General features: G+C 40.1%; 1 protein-coding gene across 4 annotated transcripts in view; it reads right to left on the minus strand.

The window, feature by feature from the left end:
• The window catches only part of dmd (dystrophin), a 308,778-nt gene that overhangs the window by 117,328 nt on the left and 171,152 nt on the right, over window positions 1-20,298 (minus strand). For all 4 annotated transcript variants that reach the window (XM_080877233.1, XM_080877231.1, XM_080877230.1 and 1 more), the window contains 4 exons: window positions 10,844-11,026; window positions 9,444-9,578; window positions 8,860-9,009; window positions 379-540 (listed from right to left, as the gene is read on the minus strand). In XM_080877233.1, the coding sequence (XP_080733359.1) occupies window positions 379-540; window positions 8,860-9,009; window positions 9,444-9,578; window positions 10,844-11,026 (630 nt within the window). The remainder of the gene's footprint in view (window positions 1-378; window positions 541-8,859; window positions 9,010-9,443; window positions 9,579-10,843; window positions 11,027-20,298) is intronic.

The raw sequence follows: 20,298 nt of genomic DNA on the forward strand, positions 1-20,298 counted from the left end.
ATGGTGAAAGGGAGACAGAGAGAAATCAAGTCAAAGTGTGGGGAAGACAGCAGGAAAAAGAGGCAAGGACAGAAAGACCGAGGCTGTTTGTGTATCTGTTTGTTTCCTAACACCAGTGGTGAGCGGTGGTCTGGATTTGCCCTTAAACAGAGACTTTCAATCTGCTAAAGACGCCCAAACTGGTTTCAGAACTGGTTCTTTTTATTTTGGCCAGCTGATATTAGACCTCACACTTGGGTGCTGTAATATTTTACAAATGTTTGTAAAGTCAGGATATCGTTTGGAATTCTGTCTTCCTCGGTTGGCGTGGGAAACAAATGCCTTTGTTCCTCTCATGTGACTATAAAGGTTATAGAGGGATTATTGTGCTATGGCTACCTGAGCTTCCTGTGGTATCTGCTGAGCGTCGATTTGATCAGCCAGGTATGCAGTAAGGTGGCGGTCTGTGTTAGCTAAGGATTCCTGGATCTGCTTCAGGGTCTCGTCATTCTCCCGAGCCCACTGGAGGTTCTGCTCCAGCTCTTTTTGCCTGAGTGCTGCCTGTGGAAACAAGAAAGTCAAAAGACATATTCTAACTCATGTAAATTAGAACAAGAACAATAACTAAAAGTCCGGCCCCTCTCCTGTAGAACCAGCGCCCAGTTTGCGTATCTTTAAATATGAAAACAGACTATTTTCTAGCTATTTACAGGCCATGAGAATTTTAGCACAGTAAAGCACTCGTAGAGGCTTCACTATTAGCACACAAACAGACACACACAGCTACATACACGAGACAGGAGTACATCTACACAAAGACACACAGCCCCCTGTGTGTACCCTCTTGAAGGATGGATTCTGGGATTTCTCTCGCATGTCCTCTCGGTGTTGTCGCTATATAACCGACGCTCTTCTGAAATTTGTTATCAGTGAGGTGTCTCAGTGTCTACTGCAGTGTTTCCATCTTCACTCTCTCGTTAACTGCAGACAGGAATAACTAGTAAACAATCCTATTACATCATATAAGAGCCTGTGTGACTGTGTGTGAGAGAGAAGGCTTAAATGTATGCGGTTACAGGTGAACATACTAATCCCATACAGAAGGATAATGGTTCCAAGTATAGTCCTGAGGCAGCCTAAGCCTTGTGCTAGCAGTGCATGCGTCTGAGGCCCTCACTCGGGTTTTTCTTCTTACTCATTATTCCTCTATCCCGAACATCGGTGACTGACTGCCTTATGTTAAAAACACCTTCCAATTGGTTTTCATCTGTTACCAAACAATGAAATGAAATCTCCAAGTATGCATCTGTGATCTGAAGAAATGAACAAGGAGACGTGGAATTATTTAATTATTGTTTTTTGCATGCATGGGGCAGATTTATCACTTTAAAGTGGAACATTAATATATTGAGATTATTATTCTGCTCTGTCAGCTAACTAGAGCTTGTGAAAGGAAGCTGACTGACTCTTGCACTTATCTTCTTTTTCATCAGCTAAGTAGGGTGAAAAGGAAGAATAATGCTTTTTGAAGCCTCTGGGGTAAGAGTAATCACCAATGACAACAGAGCCACAATCTCAGAATCACTTTCTAAATCAAAATAAGCTGTTATAGCAGCACAGCATGTGACAAGTGAAGTAGATCATTGTTCTGCTGAATGAAACCAAAAAATTGTCTGAATCTAACAAACATTGTTGAAAATGTTACCTTTCTCCCAAACCCCTTTAAAGTCGACTTCTGTAGCATGCTCAGGCCTTCAGTTTACTGACGGTACTGTGTCAGTAACAGAAGTCATACTTTCGTCTGTACTGTGGCCACTCATAGCAAGTCACCTTTTATCATCAGATGAGAATAAACCAAGATTAAACAGTGAGTATGGCTCGTCTCTATTTAGCTTATTTATCGTGCACCTCTCGTCATGGAAAGAAAGTTGAAACATGATGACAGAAAAAGAGTTCCTTTAGTTTTTGATAGAGTAAACAGAATATCAGATTTTCATTTGGGCATTTTTTTATAACATTTTATGTATTTATTTATTTTACTCAATTTGCATTTTGAACATGTGTTGTCATCCTGCTTAATATAATAATAATGCTAACTTATTATAAGTGAAAACTAAACCTCTACGCTTATATATAACCATATTTCACTTGCATAAGAAAATTGAATTTTAGTCAGTTTAAAGATGAATTGCCGAAATCTCCTTGAATCCCTTTCCTTTCTGTAACAAGACTTTTGCTCAAACAAAGCTTTGGATGATATATTCAGGCTCAGCCTATATTCAGACTAATGTGGCATTTTGAGTACATGTCATTATGTTCAAATTTTAAAACAATAAGATTTCAAAGGTCATCTGAAATCCCTGGGAAGACCATGAAACTGACAAACAACCCTAGTTATCTGACAGTGTTGCTCATGAAACATCCAATTTTTGCCAGATGTAAGAAATAAAAATTGATTTCCTCAATGCCGTCTTTTCAGCTCAACAAAGGAAAAACATCCAGGTAATATTTTGCTCTCTGTGCACATTTTCTTCTCATCCATCATTCCAAGAAATACTCACTAAAACTCTGGTCCTGTCTCGCGGCTCCTCGTCTTTTTCATAGATAACAAATAAACAGGGCTCAGACCTACCCAGTCTCTCCCTACATGCATACATGCTGGTATAAATACCAAAACAAGGAGCAGGAGCTTCTGTTCCTCTCAAAAATACAAAAGGTCTGAAATAAAAAACACAAAACACGCACACACACTCTTGCAGTCTATGTAGGGTAGATAAACAAAAGAAGGCTTATCAGGCAGCAAGGAGAACATTAATCTGGTTCTATTGTAAGGGAGGCGCACAACTATGTCTAATCTGTCGCTGAGGATCACAGCAAGTGGCTGAGAATGCAATCATGTCATCGGTGATGACTGGAAGGATGGCAAAGGGACAAATGGAGGACAAGAATTAGGCAGATAAAGATACAAAAGGGGAGCAATGATTAAAAAAAACAGTTAATGTGTGAAAATGACGAGAAACACAAGATGTCTCAGGAGAATTACAATGAAGAGAAGAATCATTAATCAAGCTCAAAGAGAAGATGTGCGTGACAACAAGAAATCCTACCAGTGGCTAAAAAATCAAACTGTATTTTTAGAAGTTCTAGAACTTTTCCTGCTGATAAGGACCTCCACTTTTAGTTACGTAGTAGATCAACAATTAAATTACATAAAAGTACCTTTTGTTCACCGTCTAATATAGAAAGTTCAACCAAAACTTTATGTTTTATAAATATGGGACAGTCTGCTTCCCACTTTTGTCTCCTCTCACCTGTGAGCCATGAGCAGTAATCAATGGATTGGCTTTTAAGACCAGCTGAGAGCAGGAGCAGGTGGTGCCACTCTTCAGTAAACAATGGCAATCAGTCACCGTAGTTCAGGAGATCCGCTCCAGCGTCACCGCAAGACCCACCCAGACACTAATGCTTATGGCTCAGACCCCCATAATTGTGCGTGAGGCAGACGCCCAGAAATGATGCTGTTTCACTTCTGCCTGAACTTTTTCCGGTGAGTTGTGAAAGGGCATGACACATGGCAGCATGTCCGATCTGAACCCTGACCCGGTCTGTTACAACTCGCGTCAACGTAGTAGCCACTAGGCCCAGGATCCTGCAGCAGCCACCAGGCCCAGGCTCTTCCAGCAGCCACCAGGCCCAGGATCCTCCAGCAGCCACCAGGCCCAGGATCCTGCAGCAGCCACTAGGCCCAGGCTCTTCCAGCAGCCACCAGGCCCAGGATCCTGCAGCAGCCACTAGGCCCAGGCTCTTCCAGCAGCCACCAGGCCCAGGATCCTCCAGCAGCCACTAGGCCCAGGATCCTCTAGCAAGGCACCAACAAGTAAATCAACAGTGACTTCAACGGGCCATCACAAGGAAATACCAATCTCATCATTTTCAAAATGCCACCTAAAAAAGCAAACCCAGGAGTTGAAGGCAATTAACCAGTGAGGTTAATTGCCAGGACAGGCCGGGTTTCGGCAACCCTCAAGGGTGCTTCGCAACCAGTGGGCCTTAACGCCGTTAAGATGCCGCCTAAGAGGAGCAACGTTAATGAGGAGGAACTGGAGGACATAAAGAAATCCCTAAACTTTATGTCTGAAGAAATAACAACAATTTCCAAACAACAAAAACTGATACTCAATTTAATGGATGATATTAAAGAACTAAGAAGGCAGAGCGAGGAAAAGGACAAGAAGATTGCTATGCTGGAAGGACGGGTGTCAGATCTGGAACAATATTCAAGAGTAAATGATGTGATAGTGACAGGACTGGAAACCAAGCATCAGACATACGCACGGGTAGCAGCATCAGAGAGAGGGGAGCCACCCGAGCAAGAGCTACGCTCTTTGGAAGAGCAGGTAATGGCCTTCTTTAAAAGCAAAGATATAGAAATGGACAGTAAAAATATTGAGGGATGCCATCCGCTTCCGAGAAAAAAATCAAATACCTGCCATTATCATTCGTTTTGTTAATAGAAAACAGAAAAAAGAACTGCTCAAGCAAGGAAGAAAGCTAAAAGGTACAAATGTTTATTTAAATGAACACCTAATCAAGAAAAATGCAGACATTGCAAGACAAGCAAGAATATTAAGAAAACAGAAGAAAATACAGTCAACTTGGACGTCAGACTGTAAAATATTCATTAAGTTAAATGGAACACCAGAGCAGGCTAAGGTTCTAGTCATCAAAGAGATGACTGAACTAGAAAAATATAACTGATAAATGCAAAGCAGTGCTAAATATGATGGGACCGTCCAAGTGCACAACCAACGCAGATGTCTGACAATTTTCAACTAACAACTCATATAGATATTGAAAATAAGACATTGATGTATGACAGCAACATAGATCCTGATTGTAATTTCTTTAACAATAAGACAAATGAATGCAATTATTATACAAATGAGCAACTTAAAAAGGAATTCAAGGTAGAACAGGGTATAACAATGGTTCACTTTAATAGTCGAAGCTTATATGCAAACTTTCAATCCATCAAAGACTACATAACACAGTTTGAACAGCCATTCAATGTGATAGCCATATCGGAGACCTGGATAACTCCTGGAAAAGAAGAAGACTTTAAAATAAATGGATATGAATTCCTTCATGTAGACAGGATCAACAAGAAAGGAGGTGGGGTGGCACTTTACATTGATAAAAACCTAAAGTACAAAAGAATGGGAAGAATGACAACTGTTATTGATGGAGTGATGGAATGTTTATCAGTGGAAATAAGTATAGAAAAAAGGAAAAACCTAATTGTCAGTTGTATATATAGAACACCAGGATCTAAGATTGAGATATTTAAGGATATATGGAGGACTTATTTACAAATATAAATCAGAAAATAATGTTTATTTGTGGGGACTTTAATATTGACTTATTGAATCCAAATCATAATAAGAGTACAGAAGAATTTATTGATTCCATGTACAGCATCGGTTTATTTCCACTGATAACAAGACCGACCAGAATAACATCTCATTGTGCAACTCTATTAGATAATATATTTACAAATATAATAGAAGGAAAGATAAAAAGTGGGCTGTTAATCAATGATATAAGTGACCATTTACCAGTCTTTGCATCGTATAATTGCCATTATAAAGTGAACAACGATGGACATAAGATTATTTACAAAGGAATAAGAACAGAGAAGACCTTAAATTGTCTTAGAAATGAACTTTTAAAGCAAGATTGGAATATTGTATATGAACAAACAGAAGTTAATAAAGCTTACGAAGGATTTTTAAGAACATTTAACACATTACTTGATAAAAACTGCCCAGTAATTGAAATCAATAGGAAACACAACTATGCAGGAAGACCATGGATGACAAAAGGACTACAAAATGCCAGCAAAAAAAAGAATACCCTATATCGAGAATTCATAAAAAAGAGAACAATAGAAACTGAAATGAAGTATAAAACTTACAAAAATAAATTAACTAATATAATGAGATCCTGTAAAAGAGAGTATTACATTAAAAGGTTAGAACACAATAAAGATAACACAAGAGATATATGGAATGTATTAAACAGAATAATCAAAAATGAATCAAGGAATAATGATTACCCTGGATACTTTATAGAAGGGACAAGAAGTATTAATAACATGGAAGAGATAGTAAATGGCTTTAATGAATTCTTCGTAAACATAGGGCCAAAACTGGCAGAAGAAATAAAGGTTGATGGAATAGAAAGGGACACTGGTGAAAATATTGAAAGGAATAGTAGCTCAATGTTTTTAAGAGCAGTGGAAGAGAAAGAGATTTATGACATGGTTAGAGGACTTAAGAACAAAACCAGTACAGACTGGAATGATATTGATATGGTAACGGTAAAGACAGTTATTGATGGTATCGTAAAACCATTAAAATATATATTCAACTTGTCGTTTCAAAAAGGAGTTTTTCCACAAAAAATGAAAGTTGCTAAAGTTATTCCCATTTACAAAACCGGTGAAAGACATCATTTTACAAACTATAGACCAGTGTCAATACTCTCCCAGTTCTCTAAGATACTGGAAAAACTCTTCATAAAAAGATTTGACAGTTTTGTGGAAAAATATGAATTAATGACAGATAGTCAGTATGGGTTCAGAAACAACAGATCAACAGCTTTGGCACTGATAGATCTAATGGAAAAGATAACGGAATGTATGGATAATAAGAGGTATGCGCTCGGAGTTTTCTTAGATCTAAAGAAGGCGTTTGATACTGTTAATCATGAAATTCTATTAAAAAAACTGGAAAAGTACGGGTTTAGGGGAGTGGTTTTGGAATGGTTAAAAAGCTATGTAGGGAATAGGCAACAATATGTACAAATAAATGAATATAAATCTAATTTGATGGATATAGCTTGTGGAGTACCTCAAGGTTCAGTACTGGGTCCAAAAATGTTTATTATGTACTTAAATGATATCTGCAGAGTATCGGAGAATTTAAAGTTTGTAATATTTGCAGATGACACAAATATACTGTGTTCAGGTGTGGAATTGCCACAGGTTTTGGAAATGATCACACAGGAATTAACGATATTAAAGAAGTGGTTTGATATAAATAAATTATCATTGAATCTCGATAAAACCAAATTTATGTTGTTTGGAAACCAAAAGAAAAACATCGAAGTAGAAATATGTGTTGACAATGTATATTTAGAAAGAGTAAATGAAATAAAATTTCTTGGGGTGATCATTGACCACAAGCTCTGTTGGAAGCCACACATTACTTATGTTCGGGGGAAATTGGCACGGGGCATTGCCGTCCTGGGAAAAGCAAAGCATATGTTGGATCAGAAAGCACTGCACATTTTATACTGTGCTTTACTACTGCCATATATGAGCTACTGTGTAGAGGTCTGGGGAAACACATACAAAAGTAACACACAAACAATAACTATAATACAGAAAAGGGCCATTAGATTAATAAATAATGTAGGGTACAGGGACCATACAAATGCACTCTTTGTCAAAATGCAAGCTATTAAATTCCAAGACTTGGTGAAGCTTAAAACAGCGCAAATAATGTATAAAGTAAGAAATAAACTGCTTCCCAAAGAAATCTGTAAATTGTTCATAGAAAGAGAAGGTGGGTATAACTTAAGAGGGAGATGGAATTTAAAAATACAAAGTGCTAGAACAACTTTAAGAACTATGTCAATCTCAATTGCAGGAGTTAAATTATGGAACAGTCTAACAGAAGAAATAAAAGACAGTCAAAACATAAAACAGTTTAAAGTAAAATATAAAAACCTAATTTTAAATAAGTATAAGAATGAAGAAAACGGGGTTAACCCAGGATGGTAATGTTGCTGGTAATGGTGTTGCGGTTCTTTTTTGGTTGTTTTTTTGTTTTGTTTTGTTTTGTTGTTTTTCCATAACTTGTGTATCTGCAAATATACACATTCTGTATTTTTCATATGAAAGAAACTATACTGTGGTGGGGCTTGCTAATTTCTTGTTTTTGATTTATGTATGTTATGTTTTGTTTTACTTCATATGTTTCATATGTTGTTTGTTTAATTTAAGACAAAAAAAAATTAAATGAATGAGAGGTAAAACTTGAGGGGGTAGGGACAAATAAGTAAATACTTCAGCCTACTCCTTTTCAAACAAATAATGGAATGATATTTTGTAATGATTGTGAAGGCACATGTTTGAAATGTTTGAAATAAAAATGAACTGAACTGAACTGAACTGAACTGAACTGAACATACTGCAGACCCTGGACTCATATAGCACTCGATTTTGTTACCAGCCTACCAACCTCCAAGAATACAACAGTCATCCTTTCCATCCTCTCCAGGTCAGCACACAACTGTCCACAGCCTCTGAGAACGCTAAGTTACTCATTGATCAAGTTTTCCAGCTTCATGGTATCTGACTGAGGTCCACAAGTCATCTGTTGCATGGAAGACTTTCTGCACTGCCCTGAGGTCCAAAAGCATGCCTCAGGCCATGAAACTGATTCTGTCATCAGTCCTTCAGCAGTGAGAGTTAAGTTACCGCCATCCCTGTGTATCCCCCATGTTTCATGTCTCCCAGACCAATGAATTATCAGGTTGTCCTAAAAGCTCCCTGTGCTGCAGCCAGAGTTCTGACAGTGACTAGAAAGTTCATGCTAAGTAGTTCAGTGACTAGTTCATTTGAGTTTCCCACTGTTACGTCCAGACAAAGTAATAAACTACACACATTCAGGTAAATGAGCACAAACTGCTCTCTGGCCTAAAACATATTAACAAATATGAAAAAGTAGACTGCTTATTAAAACAATAAAGTAACGGTTCTTTCAGGTTTTCCACTGTGTGCTTACATTATAGTTCACGTGCTGTATATCTTACCCTCGCCATAAGTTCATCCCATCGGGTGTTGAAAGCATCCAACTTTTGCTGAATCAGCTCATCCAGAACACCTCCATCCATCAGGGTCTGGGCAAGTTCTCTGATCTGGTTCCTGTTGTCTTCTGGGTGCTGCAAAAGAACCTCGATGCTCTGCATGTACAGACAGAAAGAAATAAGAGAAACTACCAGTCAGAAGATCAGCTGATCGATCCCCAGTTACTGCATATCGAAGGATCCTTGGGCGAGATAGTAAACACTGGAATGATTAGAGAAAGCGCGTAGGCATCGATAACAGTGCTGTAGGAATGTGTGTGATTGGGTGAAAGCCCTTGGAGTCAGTTTCAGTAGAAATCCACAACACAAGTAGCAATTCATTCACCGTTTTCCACGTTAGGCTGCACAGCACACAAGAGGAGGGCAAGATGTGAGACACAGGAACAGCATACAGCAATATCAGTTACCATGTGAAGACTTCTCCAAGTGTGGATTAAATGTGTAGAGAATGGAGCAAAACTGCATTATTGATGTAACGTGGCAGAGCCACTCCTGGTGCTTTACCAGCTTTACACATGAATTACACTTACATCCAGCACCTTCTGTAGCTCATCAGATCCTCCCGGCAAGTTTTCTGTCTTGTCCAGTTTCTCCTCCAACTGGTCCAGAAAGGCATTCTCCTGCTCGATGTAGGACAGCAATTCACACCAACACGCCCACACCTCCTGCAACACAAAACAGACAAGTGCCCTGAACTCACAATTAGAGGTAAGAAAGACTCTGGAGAATGGCAGAAAAAGAGAGAGCAGCAAGAGAATGCTTCAGTCAAAGCTGAATTATTGCAAACTGCAAGACACAGATGTAATTATTTCTCAGGAGCATAATAGCAAAATCAAGCACTGATTAGTTTGTAATTTACCTTTTAATTAGGTAGCAATCCAGTCAAGCTGTCAAATTGCAGTTTAAATAATATATGAATATGTCTAGATTCATAATATATTTAGTAAAGACTTTGAAGGAATTAGATGAAATAAAAATAAGTGTAATTATTATTATTTATACAGGTTTTAATACCTACAGATAACCCCAATGTACCTCATTTTGATAAACACAGACACGTAGTACAAATACTTTGTTACTGTACTTAAGTAGAATTTTCACATATCTGTACTTTTTATTTTTCTGTCAACTTACTGTTACTGGCTACATTTTTGCACAAATATCTGTATGTTTCTGTAACTTCCTGTGCATTCAAACATCAAACTGATTTGAGCTTAAAGAAAGGAAACAATGGAACATTAAAGCGATAAAAGACACTTCTTTGGACTTTCTCATTGTTCTGCGTATCTAAAATGCTTTCTAAAACAAAAACTACCGATTGTACTCAATCACGATCAAACAAGGAATTAACAGGCCTGCCCTTTTCATTGTAGAAGCTTTAGCACTGCTTGCATGTATATATTTGAGCCTGTTTTTACAATTTTGACCGTGTGCAACATAAATTCAAACTTGTGCATCCAATTTTTTAAGTAATTAAAGATGCGTACAGTACAATCATTCCACCCTTGAAAAAGAACAATTCAAATAAATAATTAAAAGCTCCCAAATTACCATAACATTCATTCCCACAATGAGTGCGTGTAGACTACAATTGAACATAAGACTTCTTTTTAATGAGGCTTAGAATTTGATGGTAAAATGATAAAATGAAAAAAAAGGAACAGAAAAAAGTCTGAAAATTGGCTTGACTTGGTTCATTTCAGCTATAATATCTATTATACACTCTCTAAAATCATATCTACAGCAAAACACCCCTTTAGAGCTGTGCATGATGTATGCAAGCATCAGCCTTGAAGCCCCTTGTAAGGACATGACTATTTTACATAAAAGTGCATAACATTACATAAAATTTACATAAATGTTTTCTGTGCACACCAAGGTTGAAATTACTGCAGAGATAACAAATAAGAAAAGAAAGAATGCAATGTACCTCTAGAGTTTTACATTTCCCATCAAGGCGGCTGCACAGGCGCTGGTAGTTGGCTGTCAGTACATCCAACTCTGAGTGCAAAGCATCATGGGCTGTGGGCGGGGCTTTGGCAATGAAACTATTCACACTGGCAGTCAGGAGTTTGACCTTTTGCTCCTTAGAATGAACCTCTTCCTGGGCCGTCTGATGAACAAACAGACAAACAAACAGAGAGAAGCTGAGAGAAATGAAGCTTCACACTGCTAACAGAAAAACTGTGCAGTCTTTAATTTTACATCCAACAAAAAAGTACTGAATGAGGGAAAGTATACATTTAGAAAGTGAGGCTGTAGTAGTGAGACCTCCCTAATCCTTAACATAACATGAAATAAAATTGCATACAGTATTGTAGTAAGTTAAGTAACGGAACGAGCTTATTTACTGTCTGTTTGCGGTTTAAATGAAGAGAAATGGTGGCGTAGTGATATGTTCCAAAGTGGTTCCACATTGAGAATGACTTTTATTGTGACGTGTTGATCATCCAACAATAAAGTTTCCACAGTACTTAGTTTGCATATGGTCATTGTATGTGGTTACAAAAGGGGAGGTGCTCAATTAAAGTAGTCAGTACTAGTCACACATGTAGGAAACAATGAGGACTCACTTAGCGGCATTATCAAGGAAACTTTGTTACCTTATGTGGCTCGATTCATAACTCTTGCACACTTTGTATATGTTAGAGAATATGGATAAGTTTAAAACTTATAGGTTCTATGGTTGTTATTTGGAACATATCACCGTGTTCTCATTTCTCTTTATGAGAGGAAGAAGTTTAACTGTTAGAGAGAGAAGCCTAGTTCACAGAGCCAAGAGATTTTGAAAACTGTATGACTGAAGGAAGTGAAATAATAGTTACTGCAAAGGAAAGCAGAGAGAAAGCAAGGTGCACCATTGTTTTTTGTTGAGTAGTTTAAAAATGAAAAACTAAGAGAGCCTTGCATTACAACAGCCAAATGTTGTGTCCTCTTTAATGCAAACAGGGAGTTTTGCCTTGAAGATGAAATAAAGAACAGCCCAATAGAAGGAAGTTACAGACTGTGAGTGATCTGGTATGAGAAACTTACTGAACATCAGTCGACAAATAGGTTCATAAGTAAAATGAAGACTTGCTGACATGCCAGTTGGTTGGCAACTTAATCATGTTCTGTTAGACATCATGCGTCTCTTATGTTGTTTAAAATCCGCTTTTTATGATATACCCAAAAGCTGAAAACCACCAACTGACAGCACAAACTGTGGCTGACACAGTTACTGTCACGGTAAAAAGAAAGTACACGTTCTATCAGCAGGTGTTGAAATGAAAGCTCAGATGAACAGCACAACACATTTCACTGTGTCAAATTATTTGACAAAAAGTTTCTGAAAAACTTACTAAACCTCATGATTTAGTAGCATTTGGACCCAAACACCTTTAGTAGCCATTTCTTGAATTGTTTCTGTCTGATGTTATCAGTCTCTTACACTGCTGTGAAGAAATTTGGACCCACACTTCTATGCAGCGTTGTTTCAGTGCATTGAGATTTGCATACAATTATGCACAGCAACCCTAACGCGTGACTCTGTTTTGGCCATGACTAGCCGTTGGACAGATAGTATAAAAAAGGAGTTCATGGTCGATTCCATGACTCCAAGATGACCAGGTGACTCCCCTATTTGTATTGTGCATTTGAAGAAACCTAAGGACGTTTAAGACTAAATACACAAACAAGCTAGAAGTAAAAGGCTTTGTTGAAGAGGTGAGTTTAAGAAGTTTCTTAGGAGACTCCAGTTACGGGGCCTTGCAAAGCTCAGATGGGAGAGCGTTCCAGAGGGTGGGGGGCTGCCACACTGAAGGTTCTGTCCCCAAAGGTTTGGAGACTGGTACAAGGGACAGAAAGCAGTCCCATGACAGAGGACTGCATGTATGGGTGCAGCAGGCCAGACAGGTGAGCGAGGGATTTGTAAGCAGGAAGAAGGATTTTGTAAATAATGTGTGATTTTACTGGAAGCCAGTGGAGATTTATGAGGGTGGGGGTGTTCCCAGAGCTTAGTCTCTTGGAAGCCTGGTGGGTGAGTTCTAGAGTCTCTGCTACAGAGTCAGCTAATAATGGCTAAATCTGAGACATTAGGTTCATTAGGTGAAAAAAGCCCTGCTTTGGTTACAGACTTGATATGAGCCTGGAATTAAAGTGGGAGTACAAAACAATATCCAGATTAGAAATGTCTGGGAATGGTGAGATGAGAAACCATCTATGTAGATTGCCAACCTCCCAGAGTAGGGCTTTGGGGACAACAACCAAGAATTCAGTTTGTTGGGTTGAGTTGGTTAGATGACATCCATTTTTTATTTCATGCAGACAGCTGGCAAGTGATTGTGGGTAGAGCTGGGTGGAGGGTTTGGTACTGAGAAAAAGTTGTATGTCATCAACATAGGAATGGAACCAGAAACCATGGTGGCGGATGATCTGGCCAAGTGGGGCATTAAGATGAAGAAGTGAAAGGGTCCAAGCACAGTACCTTGAGGCTCACCTTGGTTAAATGGAGCAGAGGTGGAACTGGAGCCTCCATTGGTGACAAACTGTGTTTTGTTGAAGAGGTAGGACTGAAACCAGGAAAGTACAGTACCAGTGAGGGCAAGTTTGAGAAGCTATCTGGTTAGAGGCGAGAGAAGGATGGTGTGATAAATGGTGTCGAAGGCTGAAGAAAGGTCCAGGAAGATGAGGATGCTGATGTGGTCAGAGTCAGGGCAATGAGAAAGTCACTAGTTATTTTGATGGGAGGTAAGGTATTTAGTTTTGCCAAAAATCTGCAATTTGGTATCCCCTGTCCAAAGGACAATGTTTCAGAGGTCTTGTGATGAACCTTCTGAGGCCTGTAAGTCTGAAATATGGATCTGTTCTTGCAGTGTCTCTGACCTTAGGGTGAATGTGCTAGGACATGCACTAGTAAGACTGGGAAGCTTCCTGAATGTTTTCCACTTGTGAATGTTTTTCTCACTGTAGAATCATTGACTTCAAATTAATGGAAATAACCTTATAACCCTTCCCACACTGATGGGCAGCAATACTCTGTTGCGCTAGCACACAGCTGAATGACAAGGTGTCAAACGCCATGTTTTATTGTTCATCTGAGTTTGCATTTACTTGATTTTATGGTCTGCTGAGAACTTTAGAATTGTATGTTCTTTTTACTATGACTGCATATGGAAAAGTCTCAGCCTCAGCTTAATTGATTTGGTTTGGTTGAATTTCTAAGCTTCATCATTTAAAAAAAAAGTCTTAAAAATTATTGAATACCAAAAGGAAAACAACGACAGATGGTTGAAGGATATGAAACAAGACAAATGAGGAACAAAGAGAAAAGGCTTAAAGAATAGAGAGATGGGTGCACAAATAAGGGAATCAATATGCAGTGGTGTGAAAAGTGTTTGCCCCTTCCTGATTTCCTATTTTTTTGTATGTTTGTCACACTGAAATGTTTCAGATTATCAAACAAATTTAAATATTAGACAAAGATAAAACAAGCAAACAAAAAATGGAGTTTCTAAATGAAGGTGTTAATGGTAGAGGGAAAAAATGCAAACTTACGTGGTCCTGTGTGAAAAAGTGATTGCCCTTCCCTGTTATAACATAAATTAACTGTGGTGTATCACATTTTTGGAAAGCTGAGTTCAATTTCCTAGCAAGACCCAGGCATGAATACTGCACACCTGTTCTCAATCAAGAAATCACTTAAATAGAACCTACCTGACAAAGTGGAGTAGACCAAAAGATCCTCAAAAGCCAGACATCATGCCGCGATCAAAGGAAAATCAGGAACAAATGAGAAACAAGGTCATTGAGATCTCTCAGTCCGGAAAAGGTTATAAAGTCACTTCTAAAGCTGTGGGACTCAAGCAAACCTCAGGGAGCGCCATTATTCACAAATGGTAAAAAACATGGAACAGCAGAGAATCAAGAGTGGCTGGCTGACCAAAATTCCCCCAAAAGCGCAGTGATGACTTATCCAATAGGTCACAAAAGACCCCAGAACAACATCCAAAGAACTGCAGGCCTCACTTGCCTCAGTTAAGGTCAGTGTTCATGACTCCACCATAAGAAAGAGGCAGGGCAAAAATGGCGACATGTCAAAAACCACTGCTGAGCAAAAGGAACATAAACACTCATCTCAGTCTTGCCAGAAAACATCATGATGATCCCCAAGACTTTTGGGAAAATACTCTGTGGACGGACGAGGCAAAAGTTGAACTTTCTGGAAGGTGTATGTCCAATTACATCTGGAGTAAAAGTAACACAGCATTTCAAAAAACTAAAACCATACCAACAGTAAAATATGGTGGCGGTAGTGTGATGGTCTGGGGCTGGTTTGCTGCCTCAGGACCTGGAAGACTGGCTGTGGTAAATGGAAGCATGCAATCTGCTGTCTACCAAAACATCTTAAAGGAGAATGTATGGCCATCTGTTCGTGACCTCAAGCTAAAGCACACTTGGGTTCTGCAGCAGGACAATGATCCAAAACACACCAGCGAGTCCACCTCCGAATGGCTTAAGAAAAACAAAATGAAGACTTTGGAGTGGCTTAGTCAAAGTCCTAACCTGAATCCGACTGACATGCTGTGGCAACCTTAAAAAGATGCTTCAAGCTCGAAAACCCTCCAATTTGGCTGAATTACAACAATTCTACAAAGATGAGGCGACCAAAATGCTTGATGCTTGATTGTTGCTGCTATGGGTGGCTCAACCAGCAGGTTTGGATATTTTTCCCCTTAATAATTAACACCTTCATTTAGAAACTGCATTTTTGTTTACTTGTGTTATCTTTGTCTAACATTTAATGTAGTTTGATCTGAAACTTTTAAGTGTGACAAACATACAAAAAAGGAAATCATAAAGGGGGCATTTTTTCACACCACTGTGTTTCCTTTTGACAAAGTCACAAAGTGTAAAGAGATGATGTGAACGAGTAAGCCAACATACTGATGAGTGAAGGAGTGTAGCTAGCGAGTTTCCATTCACCTTGTAGCACAAAGCCAGAGCAGAGAAGAGAACGAAAAGCTTGAATCTCAACTTTTTCAGGGGGTGTAGAGAATGGCAGATGGATTGCTAAGGCTTTTGGTTATAGGGAAAGGAAATAGTGTCACATATTTACATCACAAATACATCACATGAACGTTATAAAAAGCTAGCAAAAAATGTTTCAGTGGAGAATCACTGCAACTTTAATAGAAAACTGAGGCATCGGGACTTGAGACAGGATTGAAAAAGAGACACAAAGTTGTGACTGAGGGTATGTGAGTAAGACAAAGTGAAAGAAACATGTTTCTGTTAAGGTCAGAATAAAAATTGGTATCTGAAATTCAGAATCAGTATCTGAAATTAGCCAGTACTGGGCTAGAGTGACAGGAAAAAGTCACAAAGTATTGATATTTAGAATCTCCATATATGATTACCTATATGCCTATACGTGGTCAATACAAACAAGGACAGTAAGAAACAGTTTTAAATAGCTCTATATAGCATTATTATCACTTGTTTTCATCTGACCTTGAAGAATAGGTCAGAGGTCAAAAGTGACAGGATATTTATAATCTTTATATGCTTCTTACTATCCATCCATCCATCCATTTTCTTCCGCTTATCCAGGGCCGGGTCATGGGGGCAGCAGCCCAAGCAGAGAAGCCCAGACCTCCCTCTCCCCAGCCACCTCCTCCAGCTTATCCGGGGGAACACCAAGGCGTTCCCAGGCCAGCCGAGAGATATAATCTCTCCAGCGTGGCCTGGGTCTGCCCATAAAAACTATGAACAGAATCGGTGACAAAGGGCAGCCCTGGTGGAGCCCATCACCCACCAGGAACAAGTCCGACTTATTGCCGGCTATGCTGACCAAGCTCTTGCGACAGTCGTATAAGGACTGAATGGCCCGTAGCCAGACACCCCATACTCCCGGAGCACCGCCCACAGGATACTCCGAGGGACACGGTCGAGTTCCTTCTACGAGTCCACAAATCACATGTAGACTGGTTGGGCAAACTCCCATGCATCCTCGAGTATCCTCGAGAGGATAGAGAGCTGCTCCAGTGTTCCACGACCAGGACGAAAACCGCATTGTTCCTCCTGTATCCGAGGTTCTTACTATATGTTGACAATGCACACCAAGCTTGTATGAATCCGTTTCTAAGATATACGGCAATAAATTGACCTTAGAAACCAAACTTTATTGAACGGTTAATGATTTTCCATTCTAAGCTCCTACAAAGTTTTACCAGAATTCAAATCTTTTCGAATTATTGATTTTAAAAGTAGAATAATGACATGCTGCCAAAAACAACCTTGGTGGGGGTAATTATTCTTAAAAGCAGTGTTCTGTTATTGGACTTCTGTGCAAACCACAGTTTGTCCATAATGAATTCCATGTTTGAACATGAGAATGTCCATGAGTGCATGTGGCACCAGGACAGCCTAGACAGCAGGTTGCTGATGGATTTTGCAATTGCATGACCAGATCTGCGGCCGCATGTTCTGGACACTTAGGTGAAGAGAGGGGATAAGCTGTCAACTGATCCCCACCAGGTGGTTGGTGCCTGATGGTTGCGGTGATAACCCTCAAACTAGCTGGTGGACATTGGAGGTGAAAGGAGCCGTCAGACTGAAAAAGGAGTCCAATTGAATCTGGGGACAAGGAGGACAACTCATCCATCACTGGGGCGGGGGAGGGGGGCGGGGGTGAGGTCACTGAGTAGGGATGGGAATTGAGAACCAGTTCCTGTTGCGAAGCGGCTCCCAAGAAGTCCACAACCTACTCAGGTTTCTTCATATCTGGGTTAGTAAGGAACACACTGGGACGATTTCGAGGTACTCAGTACTGGATGAGTCCCTTCGCAGACTTCAGCTCCAGGGCCCTGCATTATCTTCTGGCTAAGACTCATACGATCAGGTAGTAGGAGTTTTTTGTTTGTTTGCTTTTAAATCAGAGCTCTGAAATCAACTTCCCGTGTAAGGATTTTTGTGGGCGTTGCTGGAGATCGACACAGGTCATGGTAGTCAAATAAGTTTGGAAGGAAGACACTGGACTCCATTAAATGTTTTGAAGACGTTTCACCTCTCATCCAACAGGCTTCTTCAGTTCTAAAACCAAACGGTGGAGAGTCCCAGGTAATTCAAACTAGATGACAATGTTTATATTTTGGACCAAGAAGGCAGATTGTTTGAGAGGGAAGTAAATAAGGCCATCTATGTCCACTGTGAATGACAATCATTGAATGTAGGGGTGGATTATAACACCAACTGTCAGCCACCTACAATGCAGTCTTGAAATTCCTTCCCAGGCACTACAACCCCAACTCACATCTTGCCTCACCTGATACCTCTGGTTTAATAACCCACTCCTTTTTTACACCTTGGCTCATGTGATGACACACATGATTCACAGTGTTTCAACAACCTAAGGGAAAACCCTCACTAGGGTTTAAATACCTGGGCCTCTCCACCTTTTGGTTCTAGATTTGGAGCCTCTTAGATGAGAGGTGAAACATTTTCAAGCTGACTAGACCTCATAATTAGTTGTGCCACACTTTGCAGCAAGAAGTGCAATCAAGGTTTTTGCAATAACTGGTAATGAGTCTTTCACATGGATGGAATTCTTTCCATTTTTCTTTGCAGAATTCTCTGTCCTGCTGCATAATTCAAGTGCACTTGAGTTTCAGGAAACAAACTGATGGCCTGTAAAGTTCCAACAGTCACAGCAATACGTTGAGGTCCTGAGCAGCCCTCGATCATCACACTACCAGTATCATGTTTAATGGTTGGCATGATGTTGTTTTTGTTGTTGTTTTTTTTGGCGCCTGCATTGCAGCTGTGGTAAAATGGAGACACTGATCCATAATGACGTCCAATGTTCACACAATCGGGGAAAAGCAGCAGCTGCTTAGTAGTGTGAGCTTTGGAGAGCCTCTTCCCCTACATTTTGTGAGGTGGAGGTCTCTGTTGTCACCACGGGCTAAGGAATTGCCAGCTTTTCCACTTTTTAAGAGAAATTTAAATTACGATTGATGCTGTGTCACAATGGGATGGGTTGCGCCTCCCTGATGCCACCATTCCGACTGGAGTAATGACATAGAGCAAGGATGTCAAACTAATTTTACATTGAGGCCACATACAGCCCATATTTGTACTGTACTGTACTAAGATGGCGCCAGTGTGCTCGGCAGGCCGTCCTACCTCTTCTTACCCTCGTCTCTGTTTTCACACTTTTTATGTAGACATTTGTGTGCTTTTTATTCTTGTCTTGGCTTCATGCTTCTCTGAGAACAATGCTTTAATCACATATGATCGTCTAACTTTGCTAAATCTCCGGCCACCTCTCTTCCACGAACTGGAGCTACATTGGGACTTAGGAGACGCTACGCTGCTGCGTACCTGCCCGTCTACAAGAACTTTCTGCCTGCCTCCACCTTCCCTATTTAAGAGGCGCTCCAGGAAGCGTGGCAAGCGGAGTGGACTTCGGGTTCGCCTTAAAGCCTTACTTAAGGTACATGCTGCGGCTAACTCCTCTCCCATCCCAGACTTTCTGCAATTTCCATTCACCTCCCACCGCCGGCCATCCTTCAAACTGCTCAGCCATCGCCGGATTTGCCCTGTTGGACTTCAATTGTATCCGACCTTTACGGTGTTGTGCTCGCCACTTCGGACCTGGATTGGGACCTCTGGGACTCGTGCTCAACACAGGCACCTAAGCAAGTTGAGACGCGCCTCTGTCGGGGACGAGGTGACTAAGAGCCGGATGGCATTGTTAAACACAAGATCGCTGGTGAATAAAACCTTCATCCTAAACGATCTTTTTCTCACCCTGCACCTGGATGTTTTATTCCTGACTGAAACTTGGATTCGCCCCGGTGAGTTTTCTCCTTCTCTGAACTTCTTCCCCCTGACTGTGGTTTTTTCAGCTCACCGAGACTTTTGGGGAAGGGCAGAGGCATAGCCGCGTTTTTTAAAAATAAACTTAAACTTCGGCGACTGCCTTCTCCTACTTCCTCTAGCTTTGTGGCTCAATTATTGGAACTGACTGGCCCCTCTATGACTCTCCGTGCTGTGATTTATCGGCCACCCAAATACAATAAGTCTTTTATTCCCGAATTTGCGGATTTTCTAGCTTCTCTGTTTTTAAATTATGATGTGTTCTTATTTCTGGTGATTTTAATATACATATCTGCAGTAAGGAGGACTTCTTAGCCAAGGATTTCCTTGTTTTCACTGACTCTTTTAACCTTATACAATGAGTGAGTGAGTGCACCGACCCATGTAAAAGGCCATATGCTGGATCTGGTCTTCCAATATGGCCTAAATATTAGCATTAAGGACATTGACAACGTTGGTATCTCTGATCATTTCCTGGTAACGTTTAATGCAGACTTAGGTGTAACACATATAAACACTGCTGAT

This window comes from Rhamphochromis sp. 'chilingali' (assembly GCF_963969265.1).
Source record: "Rhamphochromis sp. 'chilingali' genome assembly, chromosome: 3".
Taxonomy (NCBI): Eukaryota; Metazoa; Chordata; class Actinopteri; order Cichliformes; family Cichlidae; genus Rhamphochromis; species Rhamphochromis sp. 'chilingali'.